The sequence below is a fragment of the Typopeltis vanoorti genome, chromosome 8 (genome assembly GCF_054136105.1).
Source record: "Typopeltis vanoorti isolate ZY-2024b chromosome 8, IOZ_Tvanoo_1.0, whole genome shotgun sequence".
NCBI lineage: Eukaryota > Metazoa > Arthropoda > Arachnida > Uropygi > Thelyphonidae > Typopeltis > Typopeltis vanoorti.
The window spans coordinates 120,875,934-120,902,451 of record NC_143556.1 but is presented as its reverse complement, the minus strand read 5'-3'; the positions used below and the strand labels follow the sequence as shown (position 1 = coordinate 120,902,451).

At 37.0% G+C, this 26,518-nt stretch overlaps 1 protein-coding gene across 1 annotated transcript in view; it reads right to left on the bottom strand.

The window, feature by feature from the left end:
• Positions 1 to 26,518, bottom strand: part of Cubn (Cubilin) — a 2,223,842-nt gene that overhangs the window by 1,964,731 nt on the left and 232,593 nt on the right. Inside the window, exon 7 of the mRNA XM_090396294.1 lies at positions 18,430 to 18,531. Within this exon, the coding sequence (XP_090252420.1) occupies positions 18,430 to 18,531 (102 nt within the window). The remainder of the gene's footprint in view (positions 1 to 18,429; positions 18,532 to 26,518) is intronic.

The following is a 26,518-nucleotide window of genomic DNA, read 5'->3' as shown; positions in this document are numbered from 1 at the left end:
TCACTGCAGCTTAGGGGATTTTCAAAAACTATCTAGTAGATCTATCCCAATGGCTTTAACAGGCCTTTAAGTCCCACAACCTTCCAAGCATGCTTGGATTTCGTAACCGAAATACGAGGATAGAATGGTAACTCTTATGCCTCAAGGTATTCTTGGCTGTATCCTTGTGCATTCATGGGGCCAGTTTGCCTGCTTGCGGGATGAAAAACACCAGATAAACTGGCAGAAAAAATCCTACTGCCCGCGCCCAAGACCGGCTAACTTGGCTATGGCTGAGGAAGATCATTCAGCTCCTCACGTCTCCGACGGGAATCGAACCTAGGACACTCCTTCCCCAGGCAAAGCAACTAGGCTAACCGTACGGACACTATCTAGTAGATGTCATGTCTAAATGTATTCCAAGGGTGAGAAGGTTAAATAAGGTAGGTGTGAGATGGATGAATAAACAGATTAAGCATGCGATACAGAGAAAAAGAGCATTGTGGAGGCAGCATAAAAGAAGTGGAAGTAACCAATTTCATGAGGTCTACAAAGACCAAGGAGGGTGACTTGGTTGGTGAGAGTAGCTAAAGAGAGGTATGAACAGCAGTTAGCTAATGAAGCCAAAAAAGAATCCTAGGGAGTTCTTTCGACATGTAGCCAGCAAAAGAAAGAATGATTTATGGAAGGATGACATTGATTGGAGGAAATGGTATAAAGACAGCTGTTGCAGAATGTGTGGTGGAGATACTTAATGAGCAGTTCATAAAGATCTTTCAATCTTGTGAATGTGACTTCATGGAGAGATCGAGAGCAGTTGATGATGGGTAGGAGAGACTGACTGTAAGTGAGCAAGAGGTGTTTGCGGAGTTGATTAAACTAGATGTAAATAAGGCTGTCAGACTTGATAATATATCACTGCGTATTCTGAAGGAATGTGCCAGAGAGATGACACCTGCTTTGACATATTTTTTTAATACGAGTCTTGCACTTGGTCAAGTTCCTAAAGAGTGGAAGAAGGGAAAGATTGTGCCACTTCATAAAGGAGGTGATCGAACTCAAGCATTAAACTATAGGCCTATCTCGGTGTCAGGTGTTGTGTTAAGTAGTTGGAGAAGCTTGTGAGAACTAGGATCCAGAGTTGGGTTGACAACAATGGTATAATCTTTGATGGACAGCATGGATTTGCTAAAGGGAGGTCATGTTTTAGTAATCTACTTACTTATTACAATAAAGTGACTGCTTCCTTGGACAGAGGAGAAGGATACACAGTAATATACTTGGATTTCGCAAAGGCTTTTGATAGAGTACCTCATGATAAGTTGACAGTCAAACTAGAGCAGATGGGGTTGGATATTAGATTAGTGCATTGAATTGGAGACTGGCTATCTGATAGGTATCAACAAGTTGTGTAAGAGGGTGCGATATCCAGGAAAAGGAAAGTCACTAGTGGAGTGCCTTAGGGGTCTGTTTTAGGGCCATTACTATTTAACTTGTATATTAATGATATTGGCGAAGATTTGTATGGAGATATTCAGTTGTTTGCAGATGATGCAAAGTTGGGACAAACCATAATGAGTAGTGAAGATGTTGTGGTCTTGCAAGAAGACTTGAATAAATTGAGTGATTGGGCAAGCAAATGGGGATGTGAGTTCAATGTTGCAAAATGTAAGGTTTTAAAATTTGGAAAACAAAGATGGGATGCAGAATTTATGCTTGGTGAGAATATATTGTTGGAGGTAGAGGAAATAAGAGATCTGTGGGTGACAGAGGATAAGGATCTAAAATTTAGGGGACACATCGCCAAAATTGTGAAGACAACACAAATACTTCTGGGAATGATGCGGAGGACACCGACGTGAAGAAGTAGGGAGATTCTTGTTCTATTGTATAAGGCTTTGATTAGGCCACACATGGACTACTGTGCCTAGATTTGGTCACCGGGTTTTCAGAAGGACGAAGAGATGTTGGAAAGGATCTGAAAGTGACTGACTAAGGTAGTTTCTGACCTCTGGAATGTTGAGTATGAGGAAAGATTAAGAAGATGTAATTTGCAGAGTCTGGTGGAGAGAAGGAAGAGGGGAAATATGATAGAGACGTACAAGTTGGTAAGGGGTTGTTATAGGATCAATGGTGGAGAAGTTCTACAGAGAACAGTGGGAGATCAGGGGAGAACCAGAGTTCATCCCTGGAAACTGTATAAAGAGGGTGTGAGTAGGGGAGTGAGAGGCAGGTTTTTTTCATGCAGAGTTGTGAATGATGGAATGCCTTGCTTGAGAGTGTGGTGTCTGCAAGGAGTTTGATTGTGTTTAAGACACGGTATGATGAGATGTGTGTGTGTGTGTGTGTGTCATAAAAGGACCTCCCAGATGAGTCTTTGACTCCATGAGGTCTTGGGAAATAATAATAATAATAATGTAGCTAATACAAATCGGCACACCTATTCTCTGTATATAAATTAAAGATGGGAAGGAATTATATTCTTTGTTTAATCCTTTATTCAAGTGTAAGAAAACAAAGTTTGCGAGTGAAGTAACATCACTCGCAAATGCAACTCGTATATAGAGGCTAATGACTTCACATCACTTGCCTTAGTATCGCATAATGCAAATTACAGATCCTTACAGACATGTATAATGCTATGCATTATGGGAAAGGTCACTTATCCAGACCTGTTTTGACCTTTATTGAGGTGAAAAAGTAAAGGGGTGCTCACCATAGGCCTAGAGTACTTAGTATAGAGGGTGCAAGAGAGCCTGATAGTATTAGGAGAAAGAAAAAACAGATAGTGCGAGAGAAAGAGAAAAGGCCTCAGCTCATTTATATTATTCATATAGCCAAAGGCTATCAGTTTTCCTTTTTCATCAATCTCATATAGATGAACACAACCAAAAGACCAATTGAAACTGAAGCGCAAAGATGACCGATAAACAGGTGGTTTGATTTATCTAAGTTAACCGCCTTGAGTTGCACTTCTCTGCCTGGGATCGCTCTCCAATCATCCCTGTAATTGACTATAAGAACACACTGAATTAAGAGGATGGAACCATTTAAAAAACCTCTAATAGCAAAAACAGATAGAATTTTATCTCCCCTGGTGAATATTGCATAATTTGGATGATCGTACCATCAAGTCAAAAATTTGATATCTCCTAGAATGCTTCTTTCTAAATACAAAAATCATGACTGCACAATAAAATTTCCATAATACAATATTATTAAACATTTGTATGTCATAGTGCTGGTTTTTTCAAATCCATGTTTCTTTCTAACCTTCCATAAATGGTATTTGAATTTTCTTAATTATAAAAATCAACATTCTCTTCCCATTGTTAACAGGTGGTGGGTACTACAAAAAAAAAAAAAAAACTGTTTTGTTGTAATGGAATGCTCAACACACTACATAATCTGTTCCAAATACACAGGGCAAGAGGGCAGCTGTAGAATGCATGTTCTACTGTTTCCAATCAGTAATGGATATCACAGATTGGATTTCTGATGTGAAATACCTCCATTTGATCATACTGAGTGGAAGGTGGCCATATGCAATACTCTAAGCAAGATCCCCTCCTATTAGGGTATCCTTGGAACTTCAATAACTTATCAAACAAAGTGCTGTTTTCACTACCTAATTGTGGAAGTACGTGGCGAAAGAGATTAAAGATTTCTTCATATCAAATTTCACTTTTTTTTAATGGAAAGAATATTAATGCCAAAGTGTTGTAGCAGTCTTACAGTTAAGCACAGAGGGCTGTAGTATTAAGGAACAATCTCAGCTTTTGGACTTTTATAATCATTTACTCCAAAAAGGGGAAGATGAAAGGTAGTACAGGAGAAAGTCTGCACATGTGTGATCGGTCTGCAATATTTTATGGATTTTTGAAGCTGTATTGCTTAAATAGCAGAATTTTAAGAGAGGAAGACCAAATCATTCATGCTTCTTTGATAGTTGAAGAAATTCCTTTTTATCTTCTTGGTATCGGCTGGACCAAAAAAATCGCACAGGCAAAATATATACAGCAATCCCTCGATTAATGTGCCTAATGAGGTCTTTAAAACAGGTGCTTTAATCGAATATAATAACCTATGGGAAAATGTATAATTTGTTCCTCAGATTTCTTTTCTGCCAATTAATTTTTTTTATAAAAGAATTAGGGTATGTCTCAGAGTCTAGTTAAAGGAAAACCATGAAGCAAAGACAATAAAACATATTCAGAATATAAATTTATTATTCTGCTTCTTAACAAAGAATTAAGCTAACATAGTTTGGCAGGCATTCTGTTTCTTTTTTTTTTTCATACAACTGACGGTATGGCCCTATTGCCTCTTCTGCAAATTTTACTGGTTCTCTCTTCACCAGGGTCAGTCTCTAAGCACTGCTGCTTAAAAACTTCGATTGTACAAAAACTATTTTTAAATTGTTTCTGTGAAATCTCTTTGGGCTTGTCAGTGATTAAATTTTCTTCATATTGTTCAGGATAATCCCGCTGTGCATCTAAAATTAGCAGGTCGGAATCACTCAACTTCTTAGAATGAGATTTAATTAACTTAGATTCATTTGAAAAGCCTCTAAAATCATTTGCACAATCTGGAAGAATGTGCTTCCAAACGGCTTGCATATTGCTAGCAGTAATTTCATTCGAGTTTGCGACTTTATAACCAGGCTGAGATTTCTCTGATTTGGCTAGAAAAGTCTTGGAAGGCATTCGCTTCCAAAAAGCCGGTTTCATCGACATTTAATATTTGTTGATCACAATAGTCCCCTTCTTACACAATTTTCTTCAAAATCTCTGGATATCTCCTTATCTGCACTGGCAGCTTCGCCTGTGATTAGAACATTATTTAGGCTATTTCTCTTTTTGAAATGCTCAAATCACCCAGCACTAACATGGAATTCTTCTTCTTTTCCATCATTGATAGCCCTTTCTTTCCAGGTTACAAAAAGACAATGCTTTTGATTTAATAAGGCCAGTGTATAGCGGAATCCATTTTTGGTTACAATCTTTGATCCATGTAAAAAGAAGTCTCCCTAATTCAATCATTATAATACTTTGATTTCAAGTGCATGCATGATGAACTTGAAGCAGCCTCACCTTTCTCTTTGTATTCAGCAGTAGATTCAGCCATTTTTGTATTCTTGTCCTGTCTTTGCTCTGGACTCTGGAAAAATGAACACCTTGTTCATTTTTCTTTATTATTTCAAGTTTTTCTTCCAATCAGATTACTTTTCGAATCATTTTCACACTTCTATTTTTCGCTCACTAATTCTTTTACTCATGATTAAAGGTTAGGAAAATAATTTAAAATAAAAAAGTAAGGAAAACAATTGTACGAGATATGATCAGCAAAATGCTATGTAAAGCAGATGACATAAATATTGGCAGTAAATTTGGAACATAGTGTACATGGAAATAGTGTAGTACGCCATTAAAAAATAACTTTGTAAAATGTTGCAAATCGGTAACTAAATTATTTCATCCTGGTGAGAGATTTTTTAAAATAGTTAGCCATAAAAAATCTACAGATCGAAAATTTTTTAAATCTGTAACATTTATTTTTAAAATAGGCACACTAATTGAATTTTAGAGATGTACTAATCGAAAGCGCACTAATCGTGGGGAGCATTAATCGAAGGATTGCTGTATTTGCTTTTCTTCAGCTTCTGTGATGTCTGTAATATTTATTATGTACAACTGAGCAGGAAAGATTATGGTTTTGAGTACTACGGCTTTAGAAGGAAAGGAAAGTGGCCTATTTTCTAGTCTTCTTAGGTTTCAAAGTTCTTGTATATAAGTTCTTGAACTGGTAATAATGTTGCTACATCGTGTCATTTTGTTATGAACCAGCTTCTCTTTTTATACAGGTCTTTCAACTTTTTTCTTTTGACAAAAACCTGTTCCTTTCCCCATTCCATCATATTCTGTTTTACTGCTTGTTTGAATTTTAACCACATATCCCAGTTTCAGGTGACATTATTTCAATTTGATCAGAGGTGTATGGAATTTGGTTGAAAAGATCAACAGAAAATTTGGTGGAAGTCTCTATGGTCCAGAACTGATCTCTACTTGTTCCATGCACTGAAACTTAAGTAGAACTGGATTATGATCTGACATGTTGAAGTTGAGATATTTTATCTGAATTATCCTATAAGCTCCTGGCTGTCAGACTGTGTTGCTGAGTGGATCCCATTGGGGTGACGGGTATGTGTGTTAAGGCTCCAGATGAAAAACCATGACTTGGCTGTGATGCAAGCATATGCCCCTAATCTGGAGTCAGAATACTCTGCCTTCTTAGAGGAAGTGGATGCTGCTTTTGACAGGGTGGCAGACATGGAATCAGTACTGCTAATGAGTGACTTCAATGCACATGTTGGAACAGATGACCAGATGTGGAGGGTTGGGAGGAACAGAGACCCTACCTTAACATGAATGGGTTGAAATTATTGGACTTCTGCTGTACTAACAGCTTGTCCATAATGAATACCTTCTTTCAGCACGGAGAAGTCCATAAGTATACCTGGCACAGGGATACACTTGGACAAAGGTCTCTGACTGACTTCTTTATAGTCTCAACAGGCCTATTTTCCTCAGTGCTGGACGTTTGTGTGAGGAGAGGGGCACAACTGTCAACTGACCACCACCTTGTTGTCGGCACTCTACAGCTTCAGAAACCAGATGCTACCATCAATGCTGGTAGGCCTAAGCAGCTATACCACGTGAAATGGGAGGCAATGGAAAATGAGGCTGTGAGGAAGAATTTTGCAGATGACATTTCCTCCAGGTTCAAAGAGATTCCCAAGCATACTGCAGATGTTGAGGAGAGTGGGAGCTGTTCAGAACTGCTCTCACTGCTGCTGCACTCTCATGCTGTGGCAGAAAGCGGCTCGGCATGATGAGGGGCAGTGAGAAAAGGACACCTTGGTGGAACCAAGAGGTCCAAAAAATTGTCCAGGCAAAAATGGATTAGGGTCAGGTCACCTGAGATGCATTTCCGGTACACTGAGGCATGAAAAGCTGCTGCTGAGGCAGTAAAGACAGCAAAGCAGAAGGCTTGGGAATCCTTTGGAGAAAGATTAGACTCATCCTATGCAAATGCAAAGTATTCTGGCAGACCATCCGTCACCTTCAAGGGAGGAAATCGTGCACAGCAAGGGCAATTAAGGCCTCTGACGGTGCACCTTTAACAACCGAGAAGGATATCCTCCACAGATGGAGGGAAGACTTTGAGAGCCTTCTTAACCCAGGTGGCCCAGCAGTTGTGGACATCCAAGAGGTGCAGATCGGGGCAATGACTAGTCTCACAGCAGAAAAGGTCCATTTAGCAATAAAATCGCTAAAATCAGGTAAGGCTGCTGGTAATAATGAAATCTGACCTGAAATGCTATAAGCCTTAAATCGACACGGGGTTCTCTGGCTGACTCGAGTGTGTCAGGCTGCTTGGATATCTGGGCGAGCACCAAAGCAATGGCAAACAGGATAATAATACCAGTCTTTAAGAAGGGAGACCAGAGAGATTGCAGCAACTATCATGGCATCTCTCTGCTCAGCCTGCCTAGGAAAGTATATGCTATGTGCTTGGAAAGAAGGTGCAGGAGCATAGTTGAGTCAAAGTTCCAGGAAGAACAATGTGACTTTCATCCTGGTAGAAGCACAACTGACCAAATCTTCACTTCAATGCAAGTCTTTGAGAGATCTTGGGAATATACCAAGACTGTCTACACATATTTTGTGGACTTAAAGAAGGCATATGACCAGGTTCCTTGGGATAAGCCTTTAGCAAGTAGTACAGGAGTATGGAGTGGATGGTCAACTATTAGCTGCCATCAAGTCCATGTATGATTGCCCGGAGTTTTGTGTCAGGATAAACAGCACCAAGTCTGAACCTTTCAGTGTCTCCATTGGCCTCTGCCAAGGGTGTGTTCTGTCACCCCTCCTTTTCATAATATTTATGGACTGGATTGATAGGCACAGCCGAGGCAGTGAGTGTCAGAATTGGAAGATGTAGCATTGGACATGTGCTTTTTGCAGACGACCTAGTTCTGCTTAGCTCTTCCACAGATGACCTCTGTGTAGCTGTTTGTGCAGAAGCTGGAATGAAGATCAGTGTGGCCAAAACTGAAACATTTGTGGTCACAAGACAACCATCCCAAACAACTCCATTCACATGCACTCTACATGTGAGTGGAGTCCCAGTGAGGCAGGTGGAGAAGTTTAAATACTTTGGGTCCATATTCATGAGTGATGGAAAGTGGGACGAAGAGCTAGATACTGAGATTGGCTCAGCAAGCACAATACTGCGAGAGCTTGGTCGTTCGGTATTATTGAAGCAGGAGTTAAGCCAGAAGGCAAAGCTGACTGTCTTCAATACAGTCTATGTCCCCATCTTCACCTATGGTCATGAGAGTTGGGTAATGACTGAAAGAATGCAGATACGAATCCAAGCGACTAAAATGAGGTTCCTTCAAGGGGTTGCAGAGCTGACAAGACTTGACAGAGTCAGAAGCTCTGCAATTTGAGAAACCTTCAATACTCAACCGTTGCTTCTCCGTGTGGAGAGATCACAGTTACATTGGTACAGGCACCTGGTCAGAATGCCACAAGAGAGAGGCTCCCCCCAGCAGGCCCTGTTTGCCAAGCCAGAGGGTGGGAGGCTTCGTGGAAGGCCAAGGACTCGCTGGATAGATTATATCCAAAACCATGGGTGGATAAGTTTGGGAGTCCCACCAGAACACCTGAGCTTGGTGGCGGAGGATCGTGACCGTTGGAAGTTCCTCTTGCAACTTCTGCCCTCACAACCCAGTTAGGAAAGGTGGGCCTTGAATATGAATGAAAAATATCCTATTTATAAGGGTAGAAGAGATATAAATTCGACCAAGAGGGGTACCAATACCTTGATTCATGTACGTGTAAGACTAGAGATTGGGATTGCGAATCCTCCATATGTCTACTAGTTCAGCATTGTCACGACATGTTTCCAACTGTGCATAATCCCACTTTTCTACTCCTGTGGTGTCCTCCTAATGTAGGATTTTCAATACAATCCAGTCTCCAGCTGCTATGATGTAGTGGGCACTGTATAAATATGGTACCAATTACTGGAAGAATTTTCATCTAACTGTTGCACTGGATGGAGCATAAACATTTATAAATTTTGTTACACATACACAGTATAAACAGTCTATTGTCAAGATTCTCCCTTCTGCATCCCTATGGATATTACATTATTATGTAATATTATGTATATTACATAACATTATTACATAATATTATATAACATTATTATGTATATTACATAATATCCCTATGGATATTATATTACACTTATTCCCCCCCCTGACCCAAGGGAGGGGGGGGGGAATAAGAACTCCTACTCCAGCCGTGTTAAATCTACAAAGTTCCAATAAGAAGGAAGTGGATATCTATCAGTTAAAGTTTTTATATCTTTATATCTGCAGAAGTATGCTTCTTGGAGAAACAAAAACCTAATATTATGGCATAGCATAATTTTCCATATAGTTTCTTGTTTAATTTGTATGGAATCCTCATACATTTAACAAGCCGATGCAGAACATAGATGCTATGATTAATGAAGGTCACTGGTAAGTCTTTAACTTCTAAATTTTGGAATGAACCCGAATGTGGTCTTCAATCTGTGAAGAAGCAATTGTGTAAGCTGCTTCTTGTAAACTGTTTTCCAGTTTTTTTCCAGTTGCTTTCCATTATTTCAATTTCATGTCTATCATTCATAATTTGGAAGCTAGTTATTTTCTTTTCATGCAAGATGATAATCCTACTGAGAAAACTATGAATTAGTAAAATTTATTATATTTTCTTAAACTGTATTTATCCCTCACTTTCCCTTTATTAGCATGAGATGTTTCTTCATAGTCCATAAACTCTTCTGAAACTGAGGAGTTTTCATTTGATGATCCACAAACTTCTCCATCTTTGCATTACTTTTTTTCTTTTAGATGTAGTTCCTTTTTTAAACTTTTTTTTGTTTATCCTCAATTTTTTATTAATTCATCTTTCCTTTTTGATGATCTTGTCTGCATATTAAGTTCTTTCAGTTCTCTTGCTTGCATTTCTGTTTCTTCTCCAGTTTCTCTTTGTAGAACAGTTTCATGTTTTTGCTTTTCATCTTGTATCTGTTCAGTTGTTAAACAATGTTCATTATTGGTAATTTCAACTGATGTTGTTGCATATATGTTTGACTGCGAAAGTAGTGCCTGCAGATCTGGAGTTCTGGGGCTAATTTCTAGCTGATTTGGTCACACACTTTTTGTGATTTTAGCAAGTGTAGTTTTTTTAAAAGTGGCATCTTTACTAGACTGAATTGGAAGATCCAAGAGCTCTTCATTATGCCTCTCTGATATATATATATATATATATTTTTTTTTTTTTAATTTTTTTTTTTTCAAGAGTGAATTTTAAATGACTTAAAATTGAGATAAAATATTAAATTTAATGGTAATGATACAACTAGTTTCAGCCTTTTACAACTTTCTTCAGGTATCTACTAAAGGTAGAACACAGTAATAAAAATTGAAGATATAAAAACTGAGAATTACAGGCAAAAAATGCAACACATAATTGAAACAAAAACGTTGTACTTTTCAAGTCGTTCTATCTAATGCGCTATTGTTTGTTGCATGCGTACTTGCAGGTTCTCGTGAACGTCAGTATTGAACAACTGTAGTATGACTATCAGGGATGTTATAACTCAAATTGCTGTTCAAATGCTGAGGATTAGGAGGATTTCCCTGGACTCCACGATTTTCCTTTCAAACTCATCACTACAGTGAGAAATGTTTTCGGATTTATCCCAGCACACTGAGTGACTCAGTGGATTATCATGAGGATTGTTAGAGAAAAGAAAATGACTGGATAGCGCAGATGCATGTGACCTTTTATAGGAGATGTCTCTCTTATGCTCCTCAATACGCAGTTCAACAGATTTGTTAGTCTGTCCAAAATAAGGAATATTACAATCGCACCATAACTTGTAAACACCTGGATATTTCAGGTTATGATGAATATGCTTCGGATGGCTTACAAGAGAATGGACTTTAGGAAGTGTAGTGAAAAACGTCCTGATGCCGTGTTTTTTAAGGACTTTAGCCAATTTATTTGAGACTGAACTAATTTAAGGTATTGAGATGCTACCTTTAAAATCAGTAGTTTCCATAGTACGTTGCCCAGGAGGATCCAGAAGAAATTTCTTAATTGTTTTTTCAGAATATCCATTTTGTTTAAAGATAAGAGAAAGTTGTTCGATTTCTTTTTGGAGTTCATCTGGTTCATTTAAAAGAGATCGTACTCTGTGTCCTAAGGTAGAAATAGTACCAAGCTTTTGTGGTGGGAAGTGATGAGATTGACAGTGCAGATATCTGTTTGTATGAGTTGGTTTTCGATATATAGAGATTTTAAATCTATCAGAGCATCGAGTAAGAATTATATCCAGGAAAGGAAGGCAGTTATTACGTTCTAGCTCAGCGGCGAATTTTATATTAGAATGCTGGTTGTTAAGATGTTGAAGAAAATACATGAGAGATGTGTGTCCGTGTCTCCATATAATGAAAATGTCGTCAACATAACGTTTCCAAAGTTTCGGCTTAAGTGAGAAGGACGATATGGCTTTTGTTTCAAAATCTTCCCGGAAAATGTTTGCTAGAGCTGGGGATAAAGGGTTTCCCATTGCTAGGCCTTGGTTTTGTTTGTAAATGGAGTCCCTATATCAGAATAGCCTGATTGAATACAATGCTTTAATAAAGCAAATATCTTTTTAGACAATTTGTCTTTAAGTAATGTTAATACCTCCTCAATAGGAACGTTAGTAAATAATGAGATAATGTCAAAACTTGCAATAATATCATTTTCACTGATTGAAATATTTCTGATATAAGAAACAAAGTCTGTGGTGTTTTTGATGAAGATTTATTGGAGAAACACTTGGGGTATTCTGCAAGATGTTTCGAAAGCTTTTAAGTAGGAGACCATCAATTCCTTCCACAAATGGGCGAAGAGGGGATGTTTAGTTTGTGGATCTTTGGAACTCCATAAATGCGTGGTATAAGAGGGTGAAGAGAACGTAAAGATAGGCGAATACTGCGAGGAAATTCAAAAGCAATCTTTAAAAGATTGTTTGTGCAGTTTTGTAGTTCCCTTATTGGATCATCCTGAAGAATTGAATATGTAATGTTGTCTTCAAGCAACTGAAGCATTTTATTGTGGTAATCTTCAGAATTGAGGACGAATGTGGCATTGCCTTTATCTGCAGGTAAAATAATGATGTTTTTCTTTTTTTTAAGATTCTTTAAGGGCTGTCTTTCGGCAGGAGAAAGATTATCTCTTGGAGGTTTAGCATTATTGATAATGAAGATGGATTTGAAAGGAAAATCGTGGAGTCCAGGGAAATCCTCCTTAATCCTGAGCATTTGAACAGCAATTTGAGTTATAACATCCCTGATAGTCATACTACAGTTGTTCAATACTGGCATTCATGAGAACCTGCAAGCACGCATGCAACAAACAATAGCACGTCAGATAGAATGACTTGAAAAGTACAACATTTTTGTTTCAATTATGTGTTGCATTTTTTGCCTGTAATTCTCAGTTTTTATATCTTCAATTTTTATTACTGTGTTCTACCTTTAGTGTATACCTGAAGAAGGCTGTAAAAGGCTGAAACTAATTGAATCATTACCATTAAATTTAATATTTTATCTCGGTTTAAAGTAATTTAAAATTTACTCTTCAAAATGTATCATTACAACCGAGTAGAAGCTGAAGAATACATAATATATATATATATATATATATATATATATATATATATATATATATATATATATATATATATATATATATATGGTGTTCTAATCGGTACTGGTGCTCCTGCTCTCTCTTAGTGAAAGTGCTAAAAGAACGGGTGTTAACACGGTGTTCAGAACTTTCTCATTTCTGACAGGGTTTGAGACACTGATTAGTGATATGTCTGATCTCCATGCAGTTGAAGCATTTAGATTTGGGGTAGTTACCACCCAAGTGATCATATGAACCACAACACAGGTGCTGCCTTTGTACTCTGGGATAGTTTACCATAACTCAGGTTGTACCGATGCTGACAAAATTTGGTAAGGGCATCTTCATATCCATCATGAAGGTGACATCACCAGAAAACAAATTTGGATCTTCACCTGATAAACTCTTTCATATGATACTAATCTTAACTCATTTCGAGAATGTCGGTATAAGAATTCCATTACTGTTCTCTATATATTCCATTGTAAATCTTTCAATTTTTTCTGTTTTTACCTGGCTCACAACCATTACAGAAATAACTGTGCTGCCTTCGAAAGTACAACCCTGTAATAGTTTGTTACTTGTTTCCACATCTTTAACTACAGTTAAATATTTCCCTCCATCATACAGGGTGAAAGAATAAATCTTATTAGCACCAACCATCTCTTTTAGTCACCTGTCTCATTTCTTCACATTTGGAATTTCAATTCCTAGAGTTCGCACCCTTGGAAGAATCTCAGGTGGGGAAAAAGACTAAAACCTCTGTGTTTGATTGTAAGAGAAAAAAAAATCTTTCAGTCATAAGACTGAGAATTAAATAATCCCGTGATATAGATATAATTCTACACCACCAGCAAATGGGAGTTACTATAAAAATGGCAGTCTTAGTGCCACCAAAAGTAATCACATAATGCAGATATTAAATACATTACCAGCAATCTTAATACAGGGTATCCCTTGCTTAATGTGGTTTTGCTTAACGCGGCATTTGATTAACGCGGCGAAATTAATTATGGCAATCCCTTGATATACGCGGCAAGAGTTTTGATTAACACGCCTTTAACCCTGCAGAGCTCACAACTGATCTGACAGATACGTGCAAAATGTTTAATATAAATATTCTTACACAATTCAGTGTGTAGCTTGGAAGTCATGAGTAGCTGTGCATTCATATGTTACGAGTGATATTAAGTACTGTTTTTTGCTGCAGTTTGGTTTAACATATGTTTGTGTTAAACCAAAAAATATTGTATCTATAAATAAAAATTGTATCTAAAACCATAAAATATTGTATATATAAATTGTATCTGAGAGATACCGGAACCTCTGATGTCAGTATAGTATGGTTTATTTTTTATTTTTTTATTTTTTTTTTTATTCTTTGTTCAATAATTTCTAGATTGTAACTGAAAATAAATAAACCAATATGTATTACTAAAATAGAGAGCAAAATGCTAATTTATCATACATGTCCTCTAGGAGATGTGCTTTATTATGGAAAATACTAAGGAAAGCTATGTGAGCTTACTCCACCTTTGTTACGAGTTGCCCATAAGGTTGTTATGCTTGCATCCCCAGAAACTTTTAGTTTCTATATATTCAGCATGAAACTCTTGTAGTTTCTACATTTGGCTATGAAATAATGTTGGATTCAATATCCACTTAATTTGTACCATCATGTGTTATATTTGCAGTGTTTTTTCTTTATGTTTTATTGCTTGTTTGCAATAAAGGAGAGTCTGGAGAATCATTTTGCTTGTTATCGTAGAATTTATGCTGATAAGAAAAAAAACTAAAACTGTTCAAACGACTCTTGATAACTTCTTCTGATAAAAAAATTGCAGTAAATAATGTAGGTACAAGTATTTATTAAACATTTACTTTGCATTCATTTTTTATCTTTCCTAAAAGAGTACCATATGAAACGAATTATTAATACAGTAATCGATCATGAACGAATTCTAATTTTTACCATTGATTATTACATTTGATTAACGCGATTTTGATATATGCGGTAACATGAGAGATTAATTAACCGCGTTAATTGAGAGATACCTGTATTTACTTTTAGAAAAAAACAGTACTAGTGGGGATGAAACCACCACTAGCATTTTATTATTATTATTATTATTATTATTATTATTTCCCAAGACCTCATGGAGTCAAAGACTCATCTGGGAGGTCCTTTTATCACACACACACACATCTCATCATACCGTGTCTTCAACACACTCAAACTCCTTGCAGACACCACACCCTCAGGCAAGGCATTCCATCACTCACAACTCTGCATGAAAAAAACCTGCCTCTCACTCCCTACTCACACCCTCTTTATACAGTTTCCAGGGATGACCTCTGGTTCTCCCCTGATCTCCTACTATTCTCTGTAGAACTTCTCCACCATTGATCTTATAACAATCCCTTACCAACTTGTAGGTCTCTATCATATCTCCCCTCTTCCTTCTCTCAACCAGACTCTGCAAATTACATCTTCTCAATCTTTCCTCATACTCAACATTCCAGAGGTCAGAAACTACCTTAGTCAGTCGCCTTTGGACCCTTTCCAACATCTCTTCATCCTTCTGAAAACAGGGTGACCAAATCTGGGCACAATAGTCCATGTGTGGCCTAATCAAAGCCTTACACAATGGAACAAGAATCTCCCACTTCTTGTGAAACCAAATCAAAGTGATAAACAAGCGAAAAACAAATGAAAGAAAACCAAAGTAATTATCTTGCCAAAAAACCGAGATGTCATCAGTAGGAGCCAGACACTGCAGAAGTCATATTTCCATAATCAAGTATCCAAAATGAACACACCTTATTACTAAAATATTCTGGATAAGAGATAGATGTTCCACTTGCTTATACTATAAATTAAAGATGCCAAGAAATTATATTCTTGGTTTAATCCTTTACCCAAGTGTAAGCAAACAAAGTTTGCATGTGAAGTAACTTCACAGTACATAATCAGTAAACATTTGCCACTAATGCGGAAACGTGCCGACGTAAGCCAATTTGACTGCGGGCAGATAGTCAGGATCCGGAAGACAGATGCCAGTGTTTCAGAAACAGCCGCACTTGTTGGTTGCTCCCATACTACTGTCAAGGGTATACCAGAGCTGGATTAACCATGAACAGACATCCAACAGAAGGACTCACATTGTTCAGCCACACATGGTTGATCCTAGAGGTGAGCATCAGGTGTCATGACTGGTATGTCAGCGACATGCAACATTCATACAGCTCACCCACTAGTACAACAGTGAGGCAGTTCAACTCATTTCCACGTGCACTAGGCACCATATCTTGCTTCACCTGGGGGTTCCACAGCCGGAGACCAACAAGGGTACCTATGATGATGGCCAGACATTGCGAAAAACATTTCACATAGGCCAAGGAACATCAGAAATGGATCCTTGACAGATGGAAGAAGGTCATCTGGAGTGATGCATCCCATTTCCTACTACACCATGCTGATGGCCAGGTTCACATTTGGCATAAAGAGAATGAAGCCCTATCCCCAGGTTGCACAATTAGGGTTCAACAGGCCAGCGGAGGTGGTGTTATGGTCTGGGGAGCTTTTTCCTGGCATGCCCTATGTCCGTTGATTATCATCAAACAAACATTGAATGGTGAATGCTACAGGACCTCTTAGCTGACCATCTTCATCCACAGGTAGACCTCCATTCAGGAAGTCTACCCCAACCATAGTGCCATCTTTCAACAGGACAATGCTACTTGTCATTGAACTCTTACAACTACTGAGTGGTTGGAAGAACACAACAATGAATTCACCACATTGCCTTGGTCCTCACACTCCCCTGACTGTGATCCAATTGAACATAAGTGGGATATGCTAGAACAAGGGTGTGTGAGAACTGCTGATCCTCCCCCCCCCACTCTCCACAGAATGAGCATGAACTGATGGAGTTGCTGCAGAAGACATGGATTGAGTTACATATGGAGGATGTTCGATGCCTTGTGGAATCTGTTCCAAGATGTCTGCAAGCCATGATTGCACAGAGAAGTGTAAAAACACATTATTAAATGGTGTTCCTAATGCAAAGCTAAAGGAGTGTATGCTTTCCATAATATCTTTTCATCTGCACTTCCTGTTCTATTTCTCTAGTCATCCATTTTGCTACAAATCAGTTTATCTTCACTCAGTCTGCTATTGCATAGGTATGCAATCTGCTGTTGCTTAACAAATTGTTCTTAATTATCTTCCATTCAATGCTACCTTCTCTTCCTTCAAATTCTTTCATCCATTGTACTAATCCAAGCTGGTTTCTAAGTCTATTATAGTTGTCTGCCTTATACTTCCACATAAATTCCTTCTTTGATACTTCAGCATGCTTATTCACCATACAAGTTAGGAGTATATGGTCACTTCTTTCACTAAATGCAATCCATCTCTTGTATACAGATTGTACAGACCCTTCTATCCTCAGATGTACTCCAAGCATCCATGTATTCCAAACCTCTCTTCCAACATATTTGCATATTATCTCATTCATTACCACTGCTCTTCTCCTCCAACTCTGCATTTATCATATCCGCATAGCACACTTACTATCTCCCCCCTCACACTGCACAATCACTAACATCAGTCTCAAATCTCTTGCCCCACAATTTACACTATCTCTCAAGTCATTTACTAACCATCCTTATCACCTCACATTTCCACTTTGCTTCATTTCCATTGCTATGCATTCTGTTTTTCCTCTCCTCCAGGCAAATCATCGAATCTCCATACATTACTCTCCTAAAGACTCCATTAATTCTTCCTTCTCTCAATGGCAATGCTGACCCTTTCTTCTTCCTCTCTCTCTCTCTCTCTCTCTCTCTCTCCCATTTTCTCTTCTCTTAAAACATGAGTAAGTTTAAATCATTCCTGAGAAATACCACAAAAGTTTGTGTTTGTTAATATGTAATGTCTATTTTTTTCTACAATCTTCTTAAAGCTATTAAATATATCAGGTTAAACAAATAATAAAATTGAAGAGTAATAATTTCTGCTTTTAAAATTTAAGAAACATAAATAATAATTAATAAATATACCTAGCTGCATATAATAAATTTGCATATCTGTTTGCTCTTTTTTTCTCTTAACACATAATGGCTAGTCTATTGTTGCCTATTACGAAGCTATTATCATTATTATTACGTGACACATCCAAGGACTCATCACGGGAAGGCACTCTATTCCACATCTCTCCATCTCCACCATTTAACCCACCAATTAGACAGAACCACTACTGCCATCATCATTTACACGCAACAGCATCTATTGTCCACTACCACCATTAATATTTTTTGCCTGTAAATTGCATGTGTTCACAAGGACAATTTGCCTGCATGTGGAATAAAAAAGGACCGAGTTTCCATGAGAAAAAAGGTGCTACCTCCTTATGAGATATGATAGCTTACCTTCAATTGAAAAAATTCATATAAAAATTCCTCTCATCACAACGAGAATCGAACCTCAACCTTTTCTAACTGAAGAGCACAACATACCATCATTCTTCAATTGTGCCTATAGAGACTTCAAATGGAAGTTGGTAGTGAATATAATCTGTGAGTGTGATGAAGGTTGCTAACTCCTAGACAGTAATAAAAATGTTTCAAGTTAAAAAATACTTACTTCCCAGTATGAGAGACACTGACATATATAACCATTATACGTATCAATACATGTTCCCCCATGGAGGCATGGATTACTGTTACACTCATTCTGATTAAGAATCTGAAAGAATAATGAATTACAAACAAACATGAAATAACTTAGAACTTAGCATTTTCGTAATAGATAATACTAAACCTCAGTGAATTTATAAAGTGATAGATAATTTCTAAATTAACCAAATGTCCTTCAAATTATTTATTATTATTATTATTATTATTATTGTCTTAGATCCCATGGAGTAAAACACTCATCTAAGAGGTCCTTTTGTCAAACACACACACCTCATCATATCGTGCCCTAAACACACTCAAATTCTCTGCAGACATCATCCTCTCGGTCAAGGCATTCCAATGATTCCCAACTCTGTAAAAAAGCCTGCTTCACACTCCCCTGCTCACACCCTACTTACACAGCTTCCAGGGATGACCTCTGTTCCTCCCCTGATCTCCACCATTTTCTATAAAATTTCTTCAACGTTGATCCTATAACGATTCCTTACTAACTTGTAGGTGTCTATCATATCACCCCCTCTTCTGCTTATCCACTAGATTGTAAATTGCATCATCTCAACCAGTTCTCATATTCAACATTCCCCAGATCAGAAACTACCTTAGTCAGTCACCTTGGGACCCTTTCCCAACATCTCTTCATTATTTTGAAAAACAGATGATGAAATCTGTGCACGGTATTCCACATGTGGCCTAATCAGAGCCATATACAATGGAACAAAAATTACCCTCCACATCTTTACCAGAATTTTTTGTGTTCTCCTCACAGTTTTGTCAATGTGTCCCCTAAATTCCATATCCTTATCCACCTTATCACCCCAATATCTCTTATTTCCTCCACCTCGAACAATATATCCCAACCAAGCATAAGTTCCACATCCCATCTTTGTTTCCCAAATTTTAAAACCTTACATTTTGCAACAGTGAACTTGCATCCCCATTCCCATGCCCATTCACTCAATCTATTCAAGTCTTCTTGTAAGGCTACAAGAGCTTCTCTACTCTTCGTAGTTTGTACCAACTTTACATCATCTGCAAACAACTGAATATCCCTATCCAAATATTTACCAATATCATTAATATACAGGTTAAACAGTAATAGCCTTAAAACAAACCCCTGAGGAACACCACTAGTGACTTTCCTCTTGTAAGATAAGTGACAATAAGTGATGCTGCCCCATATACAGCTTGATGATATCTATCACATAGCCAGTCTCCAATCCAATGCACTAATCTAATATCCAGCCCCATCTGTTCTATTTTGAATATAAACTTATCATGAGGTAAGGTATCAACAGTATCAAAAGCCTTTGCAAAATCTAAGTATACTAGTGTGAATCCCTCTCCTCTGTCCAATGAAACCATCACTTACTGTAATAAGTAAGTCGATTGCTAAAACATGTCCACCCTTTGGCAAATCCATGCTTTCCATCAAAGACCATTCTTATCAAATAAATTCTGGATCCTGGTTCTCAGTAACTTTTCCAACACCTTTACCACAACACCTGACACATAGACAGGCCTATAATTTGATGCCTGAGTATCACTTCCCTCATGAAGCAGAAAAATCTTGCCCTCCTTCCACTAAGCAACTCGATCAGGCACAAGACTCGTATTACAAAAATATGTCAAGATAGATGCCAACTCCCTGGCACATTCCTTTAGAATACGTGGTGATATATTATCAAGTCCCACAGTCTTATGAATATCAAGTTTGCTATACAAAAAAAAAAAATAAAAAAAAAAATAAGCTAACGCCTTTTTATTCCCGTATACGGGAGTAGGCGAGGCCATTTAGCCCTATCTAACTTTTGGAGGCTGAGTGGGCAGTTCAATCTCCACTGGTACCCAATCAGAGACAGATGGCCCAAGGCTATCACTAATTAAGCGGTACGCAGCGAAGAGAGACGGCTCAAATGTGCCGCCATCTCGTGGTCCCTAACCCTAACACAACATATTTAATGTCTGAAATAATGTGGGTTCTACGGTCAATTTTCTTGAGTTTATAGGACGAAAAACCCGAGTTTCCGGGAGGAAAAACCTGCTTGCCCGTGCCAGAGATCGACTAACTCGGGAACCGGTCAAAAAAAGGCTTAGAAAAATTCCCTCTAGTCGCTGACTAGACTCGAAACCAAGTCTTCCTTCGTGCAGCCAAGCGCAGTGGTATGCAAACGCCACATCCACTGAGCTACACAGTCTTATGAATATCAAGTTTCCTCACATATCTCTTGCTCATTTACAGTCAGTCTCTTCTCCCCATCATCAACTGCTCTTAAACTCTCCATGATTTCACATTCACAAAAATGAAAGACCTCTATGAACTGCTCATTAAGTATCTACACTATATCTTCCGGATATAGTTTAGATACTTAATTGTGGACTTAATTAGTTGTTCTTATACCATTTTCTACAATCAATGTCATTCTTCCATAACCATTCTTTTTTTTTTGCTGGCTACATATTGAAAGAACTCCCTAGGATTTTTTTTTTTTTTTTTTTGGCTTCATTAACTAACTGCTGCTCATTCACTTTTGCTAACTTTACCAACCAACTCCTTGCCTGTTATTTTGTAATCCTCATGGAATTGATTATTACCACTTCTCTTATGCTACCTCCATAATGCCTTTTTTTTCTATAACATATATTTAATTTCTTCCATTTCACACATACTTTATTTAACCTTCTGATCCTTGGAATACTTTAGACATTGCTTCTACTAGAGAGAAGCAATATCTAAATTTCTTGAATATCCCCCAAGCTGAATTGATCTCTTTTCCAGCTAACTCCTCATTCTATGCTACATCTGAATGCTCTCTTGTGAGCTCTTCATAATCACCAGCCTTGTAGTTCCACATATACCATTTTCTCAGAGAGCTGCTCCTCAAACTGCTGGCAACTACCCAGATAATCACTTCATGATCACTCTCACCAGCACAGGTCTTTTGTTACCTCTTTTATACCAATATTATTTGTTTTCAACATTTTCACTCTTCCATACATATCACAAATTCTCTTAACTTCATTCCACATCCAATTTATCTCTCACCTCATCTTACCCAACTCAACTTTCAAATCTTGTGTCACAATTTTGCTGTCATTCATTCGTTCGAATTTTCAAACCTTGCATCACACTTTTTGCTCTCATTCATTCTTTTGAATATTCGAACTTTCGTACCTTGCGTCATACACACTTGTTTGCAGTCAACGCTGCTCATCACCTTATCTCCAACTGCACCTTGTTTTTCAACTTTAGCCACATTCACATCACTTTCGTCTTTCTTACCATCTTTTCGTCTTTCTTACTTGTTCCTTTTTCAAAACATTTTTAACACTTTATCTCTGCTCTTTTATACCATCCATTTCTATCAAATGAGTACTCATCCTCCTCGCGACACTCTCGCTACTTAACACATTCAGTCATCAACATATTAGCACTTATCAAGTCTGCATTCAGTTCACACTTTGCACATATCCACCTTCCATCCCACTTAAATATCCACCATTTGTATATATAATGAAACAAGTGCATATAGCACACCTCACATTTCCCAAAACGACTGAAATCAAAATTGAATTCCTGCATGGACATCTTAACCCATTCAACTGACAAATCTTTCATCACATTTTTACTCTCATTTATGCCCTCAATTTTGTAGCTAGCCATACACACTTGTTCGCAGTCTGCTGATTAAAGATAAGGTTAAAGTTAAGGTGCTAGTTAAAGATAAGTCACAAATAGTGTTTGTGACCTCATCTTTAACTGTTCCATGTTTTTTAACTTCCACTACACTTGCATCACTTTTGCTTTCTTACCATCGAATGTTAAGTTTCTCAATTGCTCATTTCTTTTTTCAAAACTTTTTTACCATTATTTTGCTGATATTTTACACCGTCCTTTTCAATCAGATGAGCACTCATCCTCCTTGGAGCATTCTTGCTACTAACACTTTCCATTATCAACATTAACACTCATCATGTCCTCATTCAGCTCACACTTCACACGCACCCTCCCTTCCATCCACTTTAAATATCCACAATTTATCTATGTAAAAGACACCTCACCTTTCATGAAACAACTGAAATTGCAATTAAATTTCTGCATGGACAAAGCCATTGCCCTCTTTCCTTCATTGGTTACTATACTAAGCTCTAATTTCAATGACCTTATCTTTAACTGCACCTTGTTTTTTAACTTTCACTACAGTCACATCAATTTTGTCTTTATTATCATTGATTGTTAAGTTTCTCAGATTGCTCATTCTCTTTTTTAAAACTTTTTTCCATTAGTTTTGTTGATCTTTTACATCATCCTTTTCTAACAGACAAGCACTCCTCCTCCTCCTCCTTGAAGCATTCTCACTGCTAACACTTTTCATTATCAACATATTAGCACTCATCAAATCCTCATTCAGCTCTCACACACACACACACACCCTCCCTCCTTCCATCCACCTTAAATATTCACAATTTATCTATGTAATGAAACAAGTACATACAGGCAGGGTGACCAACTCTCCCGTATTTTCCAGGAACGCCCGTATTTTAGCTAATTTTTTTGGATCATCCCAGCTCCCGTATATTGATCTTCAAATACTCCCGTATTTTTCAAAATCAATCATTGGCATTAATTATTCAATGTATATTATAACAGGCAAATACAATTTGACACTAATTTCGATAGTTTGGAAAATTCTAATAGATACAATTCTGTTCCGGCCAATGAATATACATGGGTGTTCCGACAAAGACGTTATATCATTGTGTTGATCTTGTAACCTTCGGCACTATTTTAATAATCGATACCCATTTGGAATAACCAAATCGTTGGTAGCAATTTTCGATATACACTTCCAGATTTTGTTTGTCTGTTTCCTATCTTACATTCTTACCAGCCATTGTCTGCATTCATTCATTCTCAAAGTATTTTCAGTATCCTTGAACATTGAGTGCCATAGTATATTTTCGTGATGGATAGTGATGGTGAAATGTAATAGTGTAAAAATGCCACCAAAAAAGAAATATAAATATTTGTGTGTGTTTATCTGAAGAAATGGGAAGAACAGTACTCGTGGCCAAAACCTGTGCCATCCAACGTTCGCAAAGCTACTTGTATATTATGTAAATGTGACTTCAGTATTGCCAATGGCAGTAATAATGACTGCAAGCAACATTCTAGCACTGAAGGATATAAACGGAGAGAGAAAGATGTGAAGACTTCTTCGAATTTGAACCTCTTTTTCAGTAACACAAGTAAGGACTTAAACAACACTGCATGTGAACTAGCGTTATTTTCACTCTGTAAAACACAACATCAGTTATAGAAGCAAAGAATGTGCATATCCCTTGATAACTTATTATCAAGGGACATTTTCTATGGCTCAAATTTGGCCAAGAAGATTTCATGCGGTCAAACAAAGGCAGAAGCAATTGTAAAAAATGTTCTGGCTCCAAGAAGTGTGTAGGACTTTATCGATGTTTTAAAAGATCCTTCAAAAACCAGCAACTTTTTTTCAATCGCAACTGATGCCTCGAACATAAAAAAAGAAAGATGGAAAGATGTTTCCTCTAGTTGTGAGATATTTTGACCCTCTAAGTGGCATAAAAAACATGCTCCTGGACTTCATTGAGCAAGCTGATGAGGCAGCTAACTCCATTCATAGCATGATAAAATCTTCCCTTGATGAGCACAATTTAGATGTAAAAAATGTTACTTCATATTGTGCAGATAATGCACACATGAATTACGGGAAACATAATTCTATAATGAAGCCGCTCACAGAACACAATGAAAACATGGTTAAAGCAAACTGCTGCAATCATATTTTGCATAATGCAGTCAAACATGCCTCTGATGGATTGGATATTGAAATGATAGTTTTAAAGATTTATGGACACTTTGCAGTACCCGCAAAAAGAAGAGAAGAATTAAACCATTCTTTGATTTTCTTGAAGTAAATGGTCTGAAATTCTTCATCATGTTCCTACTCAGTGGCTTTCTTTGACATCAGCTGTAGATAGGTTAATAAAGAACTGGTTACCTATTAAGAGTTATTTTAAAAGTGTCAAGGACTGTCCAAAAATTTTGAAAACACAATTCAGTCATGAAAATCCAGAAAAGGAGTGAGTTGTAGAAGTATACCTTAATTTTTTTTTTCCAACATTGGTGCTATATTTGTTCAAGCTGCCAAATCCCTTGAAACTGCAGATCTTAGTATCACTGAATGCTACAGTATAATGCAATGTTTATGTAGTAAAATTCGACAGAGGATAAAGGACAATTTTTTGGTAATGCCACTGAAAAGATTTTAAACTGTATGACCCCAGCCCTACAAAAAAAAAAATCAAAGATGATTTTGTTAGTTTTTACTGTTCATTGTACAAGTACATTTCCAAGAATTTTGATTTATCTGATGCAAATCCCATCCGTTGTCACAACTAGAGGAAACATCTTTCCATCTTTCTGTTTTTATGGTTCAAGGCATCAGTTGCAATTGAAAAAAAGTTGCTGGTTTTTGAAGGATCTTTTAAAACATCGATAGTGTCCTGCACACTTCTTGGAGCCAGAACAGTTTTCACAATTGCTTCTGCCTTTGTTCAACCACATGAAATCTTCTTGGCCAAATTCGAGTCATAGAAAATGTCCCTTGATAATAAGTTATCAAGGGATATGCCCCTAAATTTGGACAGTGAACTTTCTTTCAGCATTTGCAAGCCATTGTTCAACAATTTCATATTGATATTGTAAATGAAGACAATCTGTATGAAGAGTTTTGTAGTGCAGTGAGTGTTGTGAATATGGTGAAATCAGGAAGTACTGAACAAAAGTGGGTGAAGCAAGAAAATCAATGTTCCAAATCTTTGTAAAATTTTAGGCTTTGTGTTAAGTATTCCAGGTTCAAATGCCCACAATGAGAGAATGTTCTCAATGATGAAAATAAACGGACAGATCAGAGAAATCAAAGTAGCTTAGAATTAATTAAATTAGAACTAATGGTAGTGATCAATTTTGATTATGATTGTAAAGCGTTTTTGCAGTTTGCACAAGAAGAGAAGAAACTCAAAGCTGCTGCAGCATCTGTTGATAAATATAAATAAGTTTAATCTAAGAAATATGGATATTTTAATTGTATGTAAGTATAAACGTTTAAATTTATATATTAAATATTTTGATGTGCTATAATTTAAATTGCTATTTGTATATTTTAAATATAAACCATCCTATCAATTAATGTACGATTCACATCCCAAAAATTTCGTTAAAATTGTGACCTAATCTCCCTTATTTTCATGTTCAAAAGTTGGTCACCCTACGTATAGGACACCTCACCTTTCATGAAACAACTGAAATCGAAATTAAATTCCTGCATGGACAAAGTCATTGCCATCTTTCCTTTGCCGGTTACTATAAGCTCTAATTTCAACAAATCCATAAACAAACTTAAACAAAAAAAAACCCACACACTAAAACACTGCAAACATGCAACTTTACAGCAACTCTAACTCATGAACACATACCTATTTACCATTAATTATTTCAAAAAAAACTTAACTGAAATGGGAGCCTTCTTACACACCACTACTTCTCTCATAACACTAGAAATATCTAATCTTGATTTAATTGACCCTTAAGGTATAGCACTATGTAAATATACATTCAGTTATCAGTCCTCTCAGTTATTCAACTGGTAAACTGCTTTTCTGCTGTAGTCAGATAACTGAAGGATTACCACATATAAAGAGTATGTTTATTAATTCTTATCCCAATAAAACATCACTTAACATATTGAAAATCTACAATTAAAACAAAATTTATTTTCAGTATCAAATTTTATATACTATGTCACTATATAAATAAATACTGTTCCAAAAGTAGTCTTGCTCTTCTATAAAATATGTACTTGCAGGAATATATTATTAATAATTCTGATTTTAATTATATATTGAGTTTCATTTTGAGAGGTAAGGATAACCAGACAGCATGAACAACAGCAAGAAAAGAAATAACAAAGGGGAAGTAATCCCAGCTCTAGATCTAAGAT